This window comes from Phaseolus vulgaris, chromosome 10, assembly GCF_000499845.2.
Source record: "Phaseolus vulgaris cultivar G19833 chromosome 10, P. vulgaris v2.0, whole genome shotgun sequence".
NCBI classification, from domain to species: Eukaryota; Viridiplantae; Streptophyta; class Magnoliopsida; order Fabales; family Fabaceae; genus Phaseolus; species Phaseolus vulgaris.
Genome location: NC_023750.2, coordinates 22,909,731 through 22,926,502, shown reverse-complemented (window position 1 = coordinate 22,926,502; position 16,772 = coordinate 22,909,731). Strand labels below are relative to the sequence as shown.

Sequence of the window (16,772 nt, the reverse complement as noted above, 5' to 3'; positions counted from 1 at the left end):
TTTAGAGGAAAAGAATGATGTCACTTGAAAATTAAATTACTTTGATACAATACAAAACAAATAGCTCTCTTCAACAATACAAATTATCTCATGTCCTTACAGGGTAAATTTTAGAAACAAAAGCAAGCAACATACTCACTGCTTTGTGAGTATTTTATCTCTCTCTCTCTCTGTATTTCTTCTCTAATCAATGTACAAGAAAGCCTAGTGCTTGGTGAACCTCTCGAGGACTTCAAAGTAGTCAGGAAATGTCTTCCTGGTGCAACCAGGATCCTTGATGGTTACCGGAACATCTCCACAGGCAGCAAGAGAGAATGCCATGGCCATTCTATGGTCATCGTATGTGTCTATAGCTGTTACATTCAATTTCTCAGGAGGAGTAATCACACAGTAATCAGGACCTTCTTCAACCGCTGCTCCTAGCTGAAATGCCAACACAGTAGGTCAGTGAGATGTTAAAAGTCCATAACATAGAAACCACAGTGGAAGCAGCAAGACTCTCACCTTTCTGAGTTCAGTGCAGATTGCTATCATTCTCTCTGTCTCTTTAACTCGCCAGCTCGCCACTGAAAAATAGAGGAAATAATGAATAAATGGGTGTCTTAGAAGCAAACCAGTATGCTAAAAGATAAAATAGATAGTTCAAAATGTATGACATAGGAAATGACATAAAATGCTCCTAATTCTTGCTTTCAAGAGAAAAATTGGCTCACTATTTCTGCTCCCTTTTTGGATACAACTAAAACCTTTCAATTATTAAAAATATTTATAAAAAAAATCTCAGAACAAGAAGCATCCTAGTTCTTCATGTCAAATTTCCTTCCACAAAAAGATCATGTCTAGTTTAGACACTAATGATACTATACAACAATCACAAAAACTTTAGTTGACACACATGAGTGATTCTATACTACATTCCAAACATGAATAATACAAACGACCCACCTGCCTTATACTTAAATTCATGTTTTTATTTGAAGTGGACCAAAATGAAATTTACTAGAAGAACTGGGAGTGACAATGATTGAACTCAAAGACCACCTAATATAGAGAATCTAATAATACCATCGTGTTAACCAAGTTTCCAAAAGCTTAAGCTATTAGGTGAAGATAGAGTGGTTTTATACCATAATTCCATGTTCTAACATATTCAAGATGCCATTAAAGAACCTTGAACAGGCTGGCAGCACTCTAGTGACTTCCATCATTAAGAAAAATACTATTGAAGCATTAAAGTCAAGCAAAGCACAGTTATATAACCAAAACCAGGAAATAAGGCAAAGTCAATGAAATAGCATTTTCAAACTAAAAAGCTGAAAAAGATTTTTTTCACAATAACATAGTATGAAAAATACATATAAATATATGAAGGGAAAAATAATAAATGAGAAAGCAAAGGATTATACAATGTTAACTAGATTCAACATTTATCCAGCATCAAATTTGAAGATTGGTTCGTTTGATGATAACAATATAAATTAAAAAAAATGAACATAATTGAACAGAGTCAAGTGGTCTGATGCCATAATACACTTTAAAGGAAGGGTCATCATGTTGAAATCTTACAAGTAGCCTTTTGGAGTTTTATTTAAAAGGAAGGGGTAGGGGGGTTCAGGCCAATCTCAGTGGGTCAACAGGTCTTCACCAGTTAGATGCAAAAGACTGTCATGAGTAAGGACTGGACCAACCCACAGAGCAGGTGCCCCAGGTTGTACAACTTTAAAAACAAATTTTGAAGGAACAACATAGATACCCCACACTCCGATAGATATAAGAAAAATCATCCACAAAGGAAGCTTTTCAAGTTAAAAATTCAAACACTTTCACATGGTCAGTTATAATTTCAATATTAGTGTAATTATAATAATTTCATTAACCACAATAAAAAAAAAGTGTGACAACAAGCTCTTGAGCACAAACAAACAGCTAAACCATACCATCTCTTATAGTGGTGGAACCATTGGCAAATAGTGCAACAACAGCAAGGGTCATGGCAACATCTGGCATCTTGTTCATATTGACATCAATGCCTTGCAAGACTTTTCGATCAGAAGAATCTCGTGGTGGTCCAGTAACAGTGACACTGTTCTCTGTCCATGTAACTTTAGCTCCCATCTTTTCAAGAACTTCAGCAAATTTTACATCTCCCTTTAAAAAAAGGGACAATAAGCACAAATTAAAAAATAGTGGAATTTAAAATGGCTTCATAGGGGCTGCCATAGTCTTTACATATGACAAGTAATTAATATCACACCATAAACCCTATTTATATAACTAACCAAACTATTTCTAATTTTGTATTTCTAAAAGATAAAATTTGATAATTAACCAATTAAGACTACTCTTCACAACAATATAATTGTTTAGCTACTACATGCTTTTTCTGACCAGAACTTCATTTGCAAAACAAAATGAAAGGGAGGTGTGGTTTAGGCCTGTGGGTCAACAGGCAAAATGGGTCCTATGTTTGGGCATATTATCCTGTTTTTAGTGTGTTTGGGCCTCTTGGGTGTTGTTTTGTGTGGGCCTATTCTTGTTTTTCTAAGAGATTTATGACTTATTCTGATTATAAGCTATTTTTCTCATCTATGCTATATCTTTTTTAAGAATATGGATGTAAATAATGTAACTTTGCATTTTTATGAAGAATTTTACAACCCATGTCAATCTTTTAACAATCCACAAGATACAATCTTTTACCACCCTCAAACAATCTACAAGTTTAACATTGCCTATGACTATAACATCAAAATTAGTTCTGCAAGCCTTGTAACTTGTTATTGATCTCAGTATTCCCATATAAAATTGTCAGATGCACCCTGTAATTCTTTTAGAACTAAGCTGTGTCTGTTATTATTTTCAGCCTCACTCTCTAATTCATGTTCTAATGCAAAAGATGATTTAGACATACAACACAAGTTGCATGAGAGGTCATGTCTATCTCCATCACAACTGTAACTGAAGATAATGTATTTGTTAAACTATAGGAATGATAGAGACATTGAGCTAAAAAACAGTGTTTATGAGCTGAAAATGCATTTAAACATTGCTCATCACTTCAACAGTGTACTCACCAAATGATGAACATCTAATTGAAGAACATGGACATGCAGACATATCTTGGTAAGCTTGATCGTCTGATTGCAGAATATTCTAACTTTTATGCCCTTTACTACTGAAGCAGAGATTTCTACAAACACAGTCAATTTTTCATGGTACTTCGTCTTGCTGGACTTCCACCTGACCTTGAAGCATCCATCCATAATCAGATTCTCTCAAGTTCTATTGTTTCTACCTACAATGCAGTTCAAGGGCAGTTGTTGCGTCTCTCCATTTCTTAAGCTCATGAGAGCACTTTAACGTCTAATGAGGATTCCTCTGCCCTAGTCTCTCATTCCTCTCATTATGGTGGTCCCAATGGAGGACACAATGGACGACATGGTGGCAACCATCGTCACCACTACAACTACTAAAACTATTGGGGTCATGTTGAAGAAGAATGCCAATCCAAATTCTTAAACTTAGGAAAGCACTTCAACATCTACCAAGAATTCCTTTGTCCTAGTCTCTCAATTCTCTAATCAAGGTGGTGGCAATGGAGGACGTAGTGCATGACATGGTGGCCATCATGGTCTTCCCTATTGCAACTATTACAATTGTTGGGATCATGTTGACGATAAATGTCTCAAAGCAAAGCTCACCCACAGTCTCAGCTAGCTAATGTGCTCACACACCACAACAAAATGGTGTTGCCAAGCACAAAAACCACCACTTAATGGAAACAATTTGCACTCTTCTTCTTCACTAAGATGTTCCTCTATCGTGGATGCTCTTCTTAGTGCATGTCATTTGATTAACAACATGCCTTCATCGGTTCTGAACAATCAAATTCCCTATTCCATCTTGAACCCTAAAATCCAACTTCATTTTGTCTCTCTTCATATCTTTGGGAGAACATGTTTTGTCCATGATCTCACTCCAAGTAAAAATAAACTCCATGCTAAATCCCTAAAATTATTTTATAGGTTATTCCCAACTCCAAAAAGGTTATTGATGTTTCTCTCCTAGGTGCAACAATATCTAGTATTTGTTGATGTTACATTCTTTGAGACTACTCCATTCTTTTCTTCCATCATTGAAGATATCCCTCCAGAGGTTCCACCTATTGCCCTAACTCGTGTAATAGCTCCTACTCCACCTTTACCTTTAGGCAAGGTTGGTGGAAGAGCAGTTGGAGCTGAAAAAGATGTTGGAGGATTAATGGGTGGCATTTCTGAAGGTGCCCATGTCTGTCAGTGGTATGTTAGAAGTAGAGGTGGATCATCCACCCAGTTGTATAGTCTTCAATGGCCATCTACCTGTAAGCTTCATCACTCACTTTATGGCTTGAAGCAATCTCTTTATGCTTAGTTCAATCATTTCAACTCGATTTTGCTTAAGTTTGGTATGACTCACTGTGAAGTTGATTACTCAAATTTTTCACTTCATTCTCCCTCCGACATGTGTGCCTAGTTGTAAATGGTAATGACATTGTCTCTACCGGTGACAACTTCGATGGCATTCTCCAACAAAAGTCTCGCCTTCCGATTCAGTTTAAGACCAAGGACTTGGGTCAACTTAGATACTTTCTTGGTATCGAAGTATGTTTTAGACATTTAGACCAAGGTTTATGATCGATTGTTGCAGGGAGCAGGAGTCCTATGGATCCAAATTTGAAACTTTTTATGAGTCATGGGGAGCCATTGAAAGACCCTAGAAGATATTCACATCTAATGGGCAGACTTAGTTACCTCACTGTCTCAAGACTAGACATCAAATACGCATTTAGTGTGGTTAATCGAGTGCTTACCACCAGGCCAAAAGTTATAGCTAATAGTCAAGGTGCATCTCTTTCAACTTAAGAGCATAGCAACTTAAACACCACAATTTGATTGTAACTTGGTCCACTTGACCTATGCTATGTGACAATTGCACCCTACAATAATCTCCCCCTCAACAATTGTCCAACTAGGAATCAAACTTCGTTATTGCGACTCAGCCTACCTTGCCTATGTCATGGGATAATTGATATCACTTACAACAATTTCCCCCTCAACAATTGTTCCTACTAGGAATCAAGTTCATGACCTTCGGGGGGATATTTGAAAAACACACAAACAAGAGATAATAAAGACTCAACCCTTATCATTTTTATTCATAATAAGAAAGACCTATTTGGCAATGGAACCAAATCAAAGTCAAGTGAGACGTCACCTCTTGGTGCTCTAGAGGTCCTGATGACCCTCTCTGTGGCGGCAGTAGGTGGGCCACACCTTTCTATCCTACCACTAACCTCAATGACAACGGTGAACAATGGCGGTGACAGCGGTTAAAAAGGCAGCAAAAATAGGACTCCCAAGATCGAGATCTATGATACCATCTTAGTAACTGGATTTATATCTAACTCAATCTCAGAAAACCAGCTTGTAAAGGCGAGAATTGAACTCCACTTATAAATTATAATCTAGTCTTATTCCTAGTCGATGTGGAATCTCGAACAACAATCAAGATATTCCTGATTCTACAGGCTTTTACCAATTCTATCATCAAAGCATCATTATATGATGTGCTAAATTGCTTTACTTGATAAAATATTTTTATCACAGTTATACAAATGTGGAATAATAAATGTTTTCAGAAGAGTACTTAAAAAACAAATAAAATGAGGGAGGGAATAGATTATTATATTATAATCTAGATTTATTCCTAGTCGATGTAGAATCCCCAACAATAATCAAGATATTCCTGATTGTCCAGACTTTAACTAGTTCTATCATTGAAGCATATGATGTGCTAAATTGATTTACTTGATAAAATATTCTAATCACAGTTATACAAATGTGGAATAAATGTTTTCAAAAGAGTACTTAAAAAACAAATAAAATGAAGGAGGGAAAAGTGAAAGTCCACAAGATGATATCAATTCATAAACACAAAAGAGGCGGGGAAAAGTTTGCTGAGAGGGATAATGAAAGTAGTATCTGCTCAAGAGATGAAACAGCAGGACATCCAAGGACCATTGAGGATACAATGATGAGCTCTATTGTTTGGGAATAAGGACAATAAAAGCAATACCTGTAAAAGCAATAAAATAAAAGATAACAGAAAACACTGTCAAGCATGAATACCTGTAAACTGCTTGTGCCACAGCCCTCAACAGTCATAGTCCCACCAGTGACTGCTGCACCAGCTAGGAAGTAACTGGCACTTGAAGCATCACCTTCAACAAAAGCATTGCCGGGAGACCTGGGAGGAATCATGAGTTTTTAATTCATTGTATGTTGGATACTACAAGGCCATGCAACAGTAAAACATAGAAACCTACTTGTACTTTTGACCTCCGTGGACCAAGAACTTGTCCCAATTACCACTGTGTTCCACATAAACTCCAAAGCGCTCCATCAACTTAAGAGTCATATCAACATATGGAACAGAAATCAGTTTATCAACAATCTCAATTTCCACGTTCCCAAGAGCCAAAGGAGCTGCCATAAGCAAAGCAGTCAGGTATTGACTGCTAACTGATCCAGACAGTTCCACCTGCAAGTGAAATGGGATAATGAGATCAAAAGTGGATCAAAAAACACTGAAAAAAATTCCTTTGAAGAAAATAAGGAGGAGAAGGCATAACTACAAGAAAGCTTAGTGTTTCTTAAACAAGTATTTATGAATGAGGATGTATTTAAGAGAAATAAACAATTGACTCATGAAGAGACCAAAGGCTACATAATAAAAGTGAGGGATAAACTCTGAAAACCCAAACCCACAACACAATGGTCCTTCCAAAATATATCTCAATTACAGTATGTTTGACTTTGAAACTCAGGCTTTAAAGGGAAAGGGAAAGGGAACGGAGAAAAAATATTTTATTATTGAATTGAGGTATATAAATAAATGATCAGGAGATTAAGTTTATTCTAATATAAATTTAATTCCTTTCATTTAAAAATTATCAGATTAGAGAATATTTAATAGAAATAAAAAAAAAAATCCCTCCCCTCCGTACCTCTCCAAAACCCAACTCCTAAACATTCCCTACTACGCATTTTGAAGAAATGAAAATGAGATAGGAGAGGAAGGGAAGGAAAAGATGAAAAACATGCATCTTTCCCATGTTTGGTTTTTCAATAAAATGGAATGAAAGAATAAAATTCATGTGGGGCCCATTTTTTTCTTCCTCTCAGATTTCAGAAGAAAAGCAGAGAGAAAGTGTTCTTTGCATTTAAAAGACCAAATTATCCTTATTTCATATATTTTTTTTTGTGAAGTATAGTTATGTCAATCTATACAATTTATTTCCTATCGCTTTCTTTACAACCAAATAAGAGCAAGTTAAAATTATAACTATGTTTTCTTTCACTTTCTCTCCTATCAAATAACCTAAATAAGCATCTCATTTTCTACTCCTTTTTCAATCTTTTCTCTTTCTTTCCTAAACCAAACAAAGCAATAGTGTTTTATCCTTAAGAGGGGGAAATAGGGAGGCTCATTAAATTAGAGTTTTGCTCCAGGAAGGTTAGGCCACTTTATTCTAAAGGAAATCCAGCCATACCTTACCACCAGGAAGTCCCCCCTTCCCATTCACACGAACAGGTGGACAGTTTGTGCCAAGAACACAATCAACATCTGCACCAAGCTGCTTCAGACCAGCAACCAAATCACCAATTGGCCTCTCTCTCATTCGAGACACTCCATCGAGTACATAGCTGAAATATTTTGAACATCGAGATGGTCTATTTAGAGACTCAAGCCAGTAATCATGATAGAAGATCAAATTATAACAGAAGAAAATGATGAGATTGAAGTAGATCATGAGGAAGACCCTCAGTTGCATTCCTCAGTGTATAATCAAAATATCTATAGGCAAGTTTGACAGGGTAATTTACATGTTAAATAAATACATAGCTAATTCGAGGTTCCTTTTAAATAAAAAAAGATGACTAATCTCGATGCGATTTTTAGATTATAACAGGATGGAAGATGAACATGAACTTTGTTCTGATAAGTTATACGACAAATAATTCAAATATCAAAATGAATAAACAAAATAAAAAACAGACCTTGCATTTCCACCTGCAGCCACAACAGCTGCTGTCAAAGGACGCATTGCAGTACCAGCATTACCAAGGAATAAATTGATTTCATCTTTAGATTCTCCAAGAGTGGGAAACAATCCCCCACAGCCTTCCACAATTGCTCGCTTGGTTGTTTTGTCATCTTCCACATGCAGTCCGAGGGTCCTTAATGCACCAAGCATGTAATGAATATCCTCGCTATACAACAAGTTGTCTACAACAGTTGTTCCCTATATAGAAAAAACAGAATAACATAATTTATGTCCAACAAGCCATCTATTATGCAATTAAAAGTTGTAAAAATAACAGAATGAAAGTGACACAGAACTTGAAACACCATTCTAGTTTGTGCTTTGGTTATCTTCTAGAGTCAATATTGCTCACACAATCATACTGGGATAATCAAGACTCAAAGATTGTTTTACTTAAATCAAATGTTGACTGTCCATTTCTATGCTCATTTTTCATTATAAGCCCCTTAGTTTCGCGTCAATATTTGTCATGGAATAGGACGCTTCATTTTCACAGAAGATTACAAAAATTCAAATATTCAAAATCTGGATTACAGCTCCTAATTACATAACCGCAAAAAAAAAAAATACAAATAAATGAATAAACTTCACCTCAGATAGAGCAGCAAGCAGCAGAATTCGATTGGACAGAGACTTAGACCCTGGCAATGTGATGGCACCCGATATTTCCTTGATGGGTTCCAACACAATCTCCGGCACCGTCGACGGCTTCTCTGTGGAGGCGACAGAGGCGGAAACCTTAAACACACCGGAATTTCTCATACCCACATTGCAAATTCCCATAAAGCTTCCATTTTTATGCAAGAGGCTCCGAGATTTTGAGGCCCCCCAAAGGCGTGGCCTCAGTGAAACCGAATTCGCCGATTTGGGTTTGTTGGGATTAGAAGAATGACCAAAAATCTGAGCGCTTTGAGCAAGATTGTGCACTCTGCTCACCTGGGCCATTTCAATTCTCCTTAATGTCGTACACCTTGTGCTCTGCACACAGTTCCTGGATCTTATTCTGTGAAGGGTCTGTCTCTTTGAAATGAGTTTTTTTTTTGTTTTTTTGTTAATGTATGCAATGAGAGGGGTTTTGTGAGAACTGGGTATGGGGGTTGGTGGCAGATGGCAATGCTAGTGGTTGTTGGATTGAGTCACATAAAGTGGTTTTTGGTTGCCAACTAACACATGTAGAATATACTGGAATTGCTTACACCAAAATAATTGAAAAAGTTGGTGAAGGCTTGGGAACTTTACCTAACAAGGAAAATAGCTTTTGGTTTAGGATTTTAGGAAGGTTGGTGGGTAGAGTAGTGTCATTTTTTTGACCCCATAGTGGACAAGTAATGTAATAAATATGGAATTAAATAAAATGTGTTAGCATTTAGAATTTAGAATAGAATAAGATTATTGTATTGATTTGTGAATTTTTGTAATACATCAATAGTTTTTTTCTAATTGTACCAATAGTAAGTTGGGGTCGTACTATATGATGTTCTTCAGATGGATTTGAATCTCTGAAGTATGTGATAAGAAATTTGAATTCTTTAATTAAATTTGATTCGAATGAAAAAATGTTTATAGTAATTGATATAAAATTTATTTCTAATTAATTGATTGGGTGAAAATATTTATGTTGACAATATTTAAAAAATCAAACTTATTTTATAACTACAGCATTTTTTTTTCATTGAAGAAGTTTGAACATTCCATATCAATAATATAGGTATAAAAAATTAAAACATGAGCGAGACGGTAATGAAATTGAGAAATAAATAATTTAAATTTAAATAATAAAAGCAATGAATGAAATATATATTATTATTTATTACAACATATATCAATATTATTATTATTTATTTATTTATTTATTTTACTATTTATATAATTTTGTTATAACCGTCTTGAATTCGCGATAAATTTATATGTAGTAATATAGTTATTAATTAATTAAATTTATTAATAAATATGTCATTTTAAATTGTTTCAAAATTACAATAAAATTGTATAAGAAGTACCAATATTCGAATTCATCCAAATTAACAATTATTAGAATAGTATACAGGCGTCTCTGACTATTTTTCAGCTGCTGAAAATTGTAGCAACTAAATAAAAGTTAATTAGACAAAAAAAAGTAATGATATGAATTAGCAGTTGAATATTATTTTTAATTTTAATGTCTTTAAACATCACAGACAAATAAATTGATTGTAATGAAAATATTATAAAAAAAATTTATAGAACACACTCTATCTTTAAAATATATGAAAACGAGTATGATTCTTTAATTTAAAATAATTTTAAGAAAAAAAATATAAATAACATCAACCAGGGATTAAAAAACCCACTTTTAACAACTTCCCAAAAAAAACTTACAAAAGTAATTACCATGGACATAATACACATTCAAAGAGACTTAATCTGTACAACAACGTTTCAATGACAACAATTTTTTTATTGAATAAAACACGGCCATCCAAACAGAAAAATGCTGAGAATGTATGTGAAGAGAAACAAATTTGTATATGTACTTTCAAAATAATTAGTATTCTTCTCCTCTTTTAGCTATTTTGGACATTATTATCTAGAGCTTTTTGTTACATGATCCACTGGTTTGGACTTGGGTTGGTTCTTGTTTGTGGGATATGGACTCTTAATTGTCTTGTTTGGTCAAGTTCAACTCTCATCTTCTAAGCTTAGGATCAACTCTCGAATAGGTGTGTATCTGCAAGGGGCTCCGATGATAAGTCAGAATCAGTTTGTTTAGTTATCAGATAAAATCACTTTACTTACCTCTTAAGCAGATCATCTATTTATAGTGCTCACTTGTTGGGTTTTTGACTTAATTGAACTTTTACTCTTTGCACCTTGCAATTATTAAATATATTGTAGATGTTTTGGGCCTATTCATTCATCTTGATGTTTAGTGTTCTTGTTTTTAAAACATCTCATACATTAAATGCACTATGTACGAAAAGTCACATCATTTCATGTGCATGATTATTAATGTATTATTAATTTGAAACGTCTTTGACCTCTAGCCATGCGATGTCTCAAGATCTAACAGTTGAAATGTTATGTTGTTTCGCTTGGAAGAGATTTTTGACTTCTATAAATAGTGATAACATTGCTCCACTGCTTTACTACATTTGTCACTCTGTATCCGAGAAGTATTTCTAACCAATTTTTAGAAGGTATTATGTCTTCCTCAAGCTTTGTTTCTGATTCTGACAGGGATTCAAGATTTTCGAGCGCGAGTAACGGGGCCGCTTCATCCACATTAGGGATATTCATTCGGCCGCTTCATCCACAACTCTGTCCCTTGCAAGAAGTAAGGCTTGCATTGGTGTAAGTTCAAGAAATGAAGCTCCAGATCTTGAGGATGAAGAACGAGCCGAAAAGGTAGAAGAAAACTGGAGCCTACGATGCAGCTATGAATGGGTTGATTACAGAGTTTGTGAATATTTCTGTCGGTATCGTTGGTCTTCAACCCTTCGCAGATTTTTGCTAATATCTCTATTTATTCACCTGAAGCCATTAAGGAAATTATTTCTTTTCGGCGTTGTTAGACTATTAACAATGTTTGTCATGGTTGTGAGGGTGAAGCTTGTGAATTTTTTTATTTTTATGAATGTCTTTTTACGGACATTCACGTTCTATTTCCACTTGATGAGTTTCAAATGGGTGTTCTTCGCATTCTCAATGTGACCCCTACTCAACTTCATCCTAATAGTTGAGCTTTTATGCAAGCCTTTCGTGTTATATGTCAATTTCTTTCATTATCTCATAGTCCGAAAGTTTTTCTTCATTTTTATAGTTCTCGGTCCCGGTTGTTTTTCGTTGATTAGCCGGTCGAAGGCTTGTTTTCTTTCTCCTTTTACTTCTTCTTATAAAAATTTCAAAGGGTTTTTCTTTTAAAAAATTATTATTGAGAAAACCGGGAAAAAATATTTTTATAACGAAAATGTCCCAAAATTTCCTTTTTACTGGACTAGTAGCCCTTTGAAGTTTAACTCTTGTTCACACGCCATTCAATGAAGCTAGAAGACCTTCAAGTTCTTTTAGTTCTTGATCACTTATCCCGAAAGCTTCCTACTTGTGCTTTGTTGCGAATCTACCTCGCCCCTAAACTGGAAAGAAATTTTATTAGTACGCTTTTATTCAAATTTTGTTGCCTTAATAAGAGAGTTTTTACTTTGCTAACTTTTCTCTTGGATTTCAGGTTTAATGGATGTTACAAATCCAAAAAGTCGTGCTTATTTTCAAAAACTTCTTAACAAGCCTGGTAGCTTTACCCCTTAGCCGAGAAGGGAGGCCGAGAACATTGAACCTATCTCTCGGGCTGAGCCCATTCTTGACAACACTAATGCTGCTCATGTTGAACCTCCGAAGAAGAGAGGAAAAGAGACAAAGGTAATAGGCGGTCTCATTCTTCACCAAGACGTCATTGTCATGGTGTCGACAGTTCTTCTCAGTCGCTGCCAGAAAGTCTTTTCAGTGCATCAACACGTTTTTTCAGAATTTGTTCATATAAACTTAAATGGACCAGAAAGGCATGTTTTTTCGATTAGCAAATGTGTTTTCTTTTGCAGATGCAACTATCGAGCTTTCAACTCGGTGTTTGCTGGTTTCTAAAAGGCTTAAAGAGGAAACTATTAATGGTGTTTCTACCACCAAGCATGAAAAGGTGAAGAGAGAGCTTGTTGAATCCGAAAAGAGCCTTGAATATATGCTTGGAGCTAATACTGCTTTGACTAATCAAATCAAACAAATTTTGGATATTCATTCACGTTGTGATGCCGAGAAGGAAGTTTTAAGGATGAAATTGCTACTTTAATTGTTGAAAGACGGTCTTTGCAAGCTAAAATCAAAATTTGAAAGGAGGCTTGACCAATTTATCCACTTCAAAACAAGCTGATGTCGAGAAGATAAATCAATTGGAGAAAGACTTACAAGAAGCCCAAAATTTCGTAGTTGAACAACATAAGTTGGATTTTTCTAAAGCACTTCACAAGCTGAATACTTTTACAAGATTCCTTTGAATGAAGGAAACTTTGATGTCCAGAAAGATTTTCATAACGAGGAGCTTATTCCAATTGATGATATACCTTATGAAGAAGGTGCGGAAGAAGAAACTACAAATGCTAACGACATCGTGGATGTTGAATGATTAATCTTAATTTCTTTTTGCTTTTTGATATATCACCCGGTTATTAATTACCTGTTTTGTGTATCTTACTTTGATCTTTATCAACCGATTTGAACTTTTTAGTTTTACTACAATAAACTATTATCTTGTTTTTCAACTCTCTCTTTGTTTATTTTCGTAATTATCATGCTAACATTAATATATGAAAAGAACACTGAACCAATAAATTATTTCGTTAACTACCTTTCGGTCTTCTAATGTATCAACTTACAAACTTAGAAAAATAGCTAAATATATGCCGATGCCTTTTGACCTCTCGGCCTAGCCTGAAAAATAGTTTGACTAAGTTATCTTTTTAACTATGCTATTTTATTATGTTTTAACTTAAACCAAAAGTTATCACTTAATCTAAATCGACTTTTCTTTAAAGGAAATTTACCTATGATGAAAACATCTTTGATTGGGTTTAGAGTGTTGGATAGAATAGCCTTCCTTAAAATGAGCATTCTGTTAATCAAGAATTTGGAGATGCATAACATGTATTTTTCTTGTGAGATTTTCTAGTGATGTAAACTTCCTAAACCGAGAACTCAGAAATGATAAAAAGAGTTTCTAGATAGATTCACTTGTAATGAAAACTTCTTTGATCGTTAAGTTCACGACAAATAAGATACGTTTCTCTCAGGAGGGAATCACCAGGAATGAAAACTTCTTTGGCTGAGAAGTTTAAAGTAAATGAAATATGCTTCTCGGAGGGGGATTCACCTGGAGTGAAAACTTCCTTTGATGGAAACCGTCCACGAGCCTCACACAACCATATAATAAGGAGGATGAAGACCTAAAGGTTGTTTATTGATTTAATTGCAAATATGGGTCTAATTGGACTTTTGTTTATTTTTGTAGGCCCAATCAAGTGAACAACTCTAGGTTAAAGGAATGAACAAACATCTTCAAGAAGACCTCCAAGTCATCAAAACATAAACAACTACTAGAAGAGGCCCAAGCACAAGCCCAAGCCCAAGCCCAACAACTAGAAGATCAAGGCCCACAACTAGGTCTATGGTAAAGGAGATACAAGAGAACTGGGATGCTGCTAGTGATGGCAGAGAAACATTTCTCTACATGTTTGAAGAAGCCTAGATCCTAGTTTAAATAGTGTAGAGAAGATTTTATTTTCTTGTCAAAATTAGACTAGGAAAGTTTATTTGTAATTTTTCCTTAGATGAAATTTGGCACCTAAAACCCAACCTAGGTTAAATTAGGGTTTCTAAAACACCTAATTTAACCAAGGCCGGTTATGATTAAGCTATGGAGAAGAGTACTCATTTTCCACATGTTCCATATGATACATGTGCTAAACATTTTCCATCACATGTTAAATATGCTTCATGTGCTCCATGTGCTAAGTTCAAATTAGGCGCCAATTTCAAATTCATTTTTATTTGAATTTCCCTCCAATTCTCTTGTTCAAATCCAACCCTCAATTGCTATATAATGAGGTGCTTGGGTCATGTAAATTCAAGATTAATATAGAGTGAATTGCTGCCAAAATTGTGCCAATTTCACTCCTTGTCTCCTACCTCTCTAGGATAGACATTTAGTCTTCAATTTTCACCTATTCCAAGTGAGGTGGCCTCACCACTCACTCTCCACACCTAGCATGCACCTTCAAGGAATCCACAAGCTCTACGTGAGCTCCTTGTTCATCTTCCTTCATTGATGCTTCCGCTACTCCACCAAAGAAATTTTGCATCAACTGTTTACAATCTATAAGCTTTGTTTTGCATCTTCCCAATTTGGTGCTATTTTTCCTTGAGTTGGATCTTTTCTTGCTTCAATTCTCATTCGTCATACTAAATCTCATTCATTGAAAGTTTTCGTCTTGACCTTTACATTAAATCTTTTACATGTTATTCGCTTCACTGTCTCTTCTCTTATCTTTGTTTTTTCTCAAAGTTCTTCGATCAAATCCAGATCCATTTTTAAACATTCATTATTTATTTCCCAGTTTTCGATTTTTCTTTGCAATGTTGGTTCGCCTACCTCGACTGGTATCATGGCATTAGTTCCATAAGTAAGGTTGAATGGAGTTCTTCAGTTGTTGTTTGTGGCATGCACTTATATGCCCACAATATTTCTAGTAACTTCTCAACCCATAACCCCTTAGCGTTTCCAATTCTTCTTTTCAGTTGACCGAGAATAACTTTGTTGGTGGATTCCTCGTGCCCATTTGTTTGTGAATGTTCAACTGAAGTTGTTTTTGACTTAACTCCTAGATCTGCATAGAATTCCATAAGTTTTTGTTAGTAAATTGTCGGTCATTGTCAATTATTATGGTATGTGGGATACGAAATCTACAAATTATATTTTTCCAAAAAAATGTTTGAACTTGTTGAGTTGTTATTCTTGTAAGGGCTTCGACTTCTATCCATTTTATAAATTAATCCATAGCAACCACCAAAAACTATGTTTGTCCTCTCCCCAAAGGAAATGGACGTAAAATGTCCATACCCCACTTTGCAAACGACCAAGATGAAATAATTCCTTGCAACTCCTGAGATGGTATGTGATTGAGATTGCCAAACTCTTGACATTTTTGCAAGACCTAACAAATACATTACAATCTTCTCATACAATCGACCAATAGTATCTGACACGTGAAACCTTTGTTGCCATCATTCGTGCCCCACAATGTAGTCCATAAATCCCTTCATGAAGCTCTCGAATAATATATTCGGTTTGTTCTTGTGAGAGACATTTTAACAATGGAGTTGAATGTTCTGTCTTATATAGCTCATCTCCTATCATAATTAATTTGGTTGCTTTTCTTGTAATATTAACATCGTTATCAATGCCTTGCTCTTGATTTTTTATCACCTCTTTACATAAATTGATCCAATCATCTTTTGTTATTGTAATTGTCGAACATTCTTCTACTCCAATTGTCAGACTGTTCATGGTTTGTTGTATGATTGAATTGTGTTGAGTTTGTTTTCGTTGACTAGCTAGCTTGGATAGTGAATCTGCTCTTGAATTTTGTTCTCTCGGAATGTGCTCAATCTCGACTTTATTGAAATTTGGCATAATATTTAAGACATTATGATAATAACGTAACAACAAAGGATCTTTTACCTGATACTCACCTTTTATATGTCCTACTATTAATTAAGAATCACGTTTGCAAATAATCTTCATAGCTCCCATGTCTCTGGCAAGAATTAAACTTGCAACTAAAGCTTCGTATTCAGCTTGGTTATTGGAGGTCTTGAAGTCAAATCTCAAAGATACTTCAAGTTGAAAGTGCTTTGGTCCTTCCAGTACTATTCCTGCTTCGCTTCCTTTCTTGTTTGACGATACATCTACATACAAAAGCCATGTTTCTTCTTCAGTTTCTGTTGTTGGCAATTCAATAATAAAGTCTACAAGAGATTGTGCTTTGATTGTTCCTCTCGGCTCGTATTTGATTCTAAACTCTGGAAGCTTTATTGATCATGC

The 16,772-nt window shown here is 35.1% G+C and overlaps 1 protein-coding gene across 1 annotated transcript; it reads right to left on the bottom strand.

Moving 5' to 3' along the window:
- Positions 1-9,465, bottom strand: LOC137818193 (3-phosphoshikimate 1-carboxyvinyltransferase 2). The gene is made up of 8 exons (XM_068621468.1): positions 8,738-9,465; positions 8,100-8,344; positions 7,592-7,745; positions 6,365-6,579; positions 6,168-6,285; positions 1,938-2,148; positions 505-566; positions 1-423 (listed from the first exon to the last, which is right to left on the bottom strand). The coding sequence occupies exons 1-8, from the start codon at positions 9,089-9,091 to the stop codon at positions 205-207; spliced, it is 1,578 nt and encodes a 525-aa protein (XP_068477569.1). The 5' UTR covers positions 9,092-9,465; the 3' UTR covers positions 1-204.
- Positions 9,466-16,772: the final 7,307 nt, after the last annotated feature.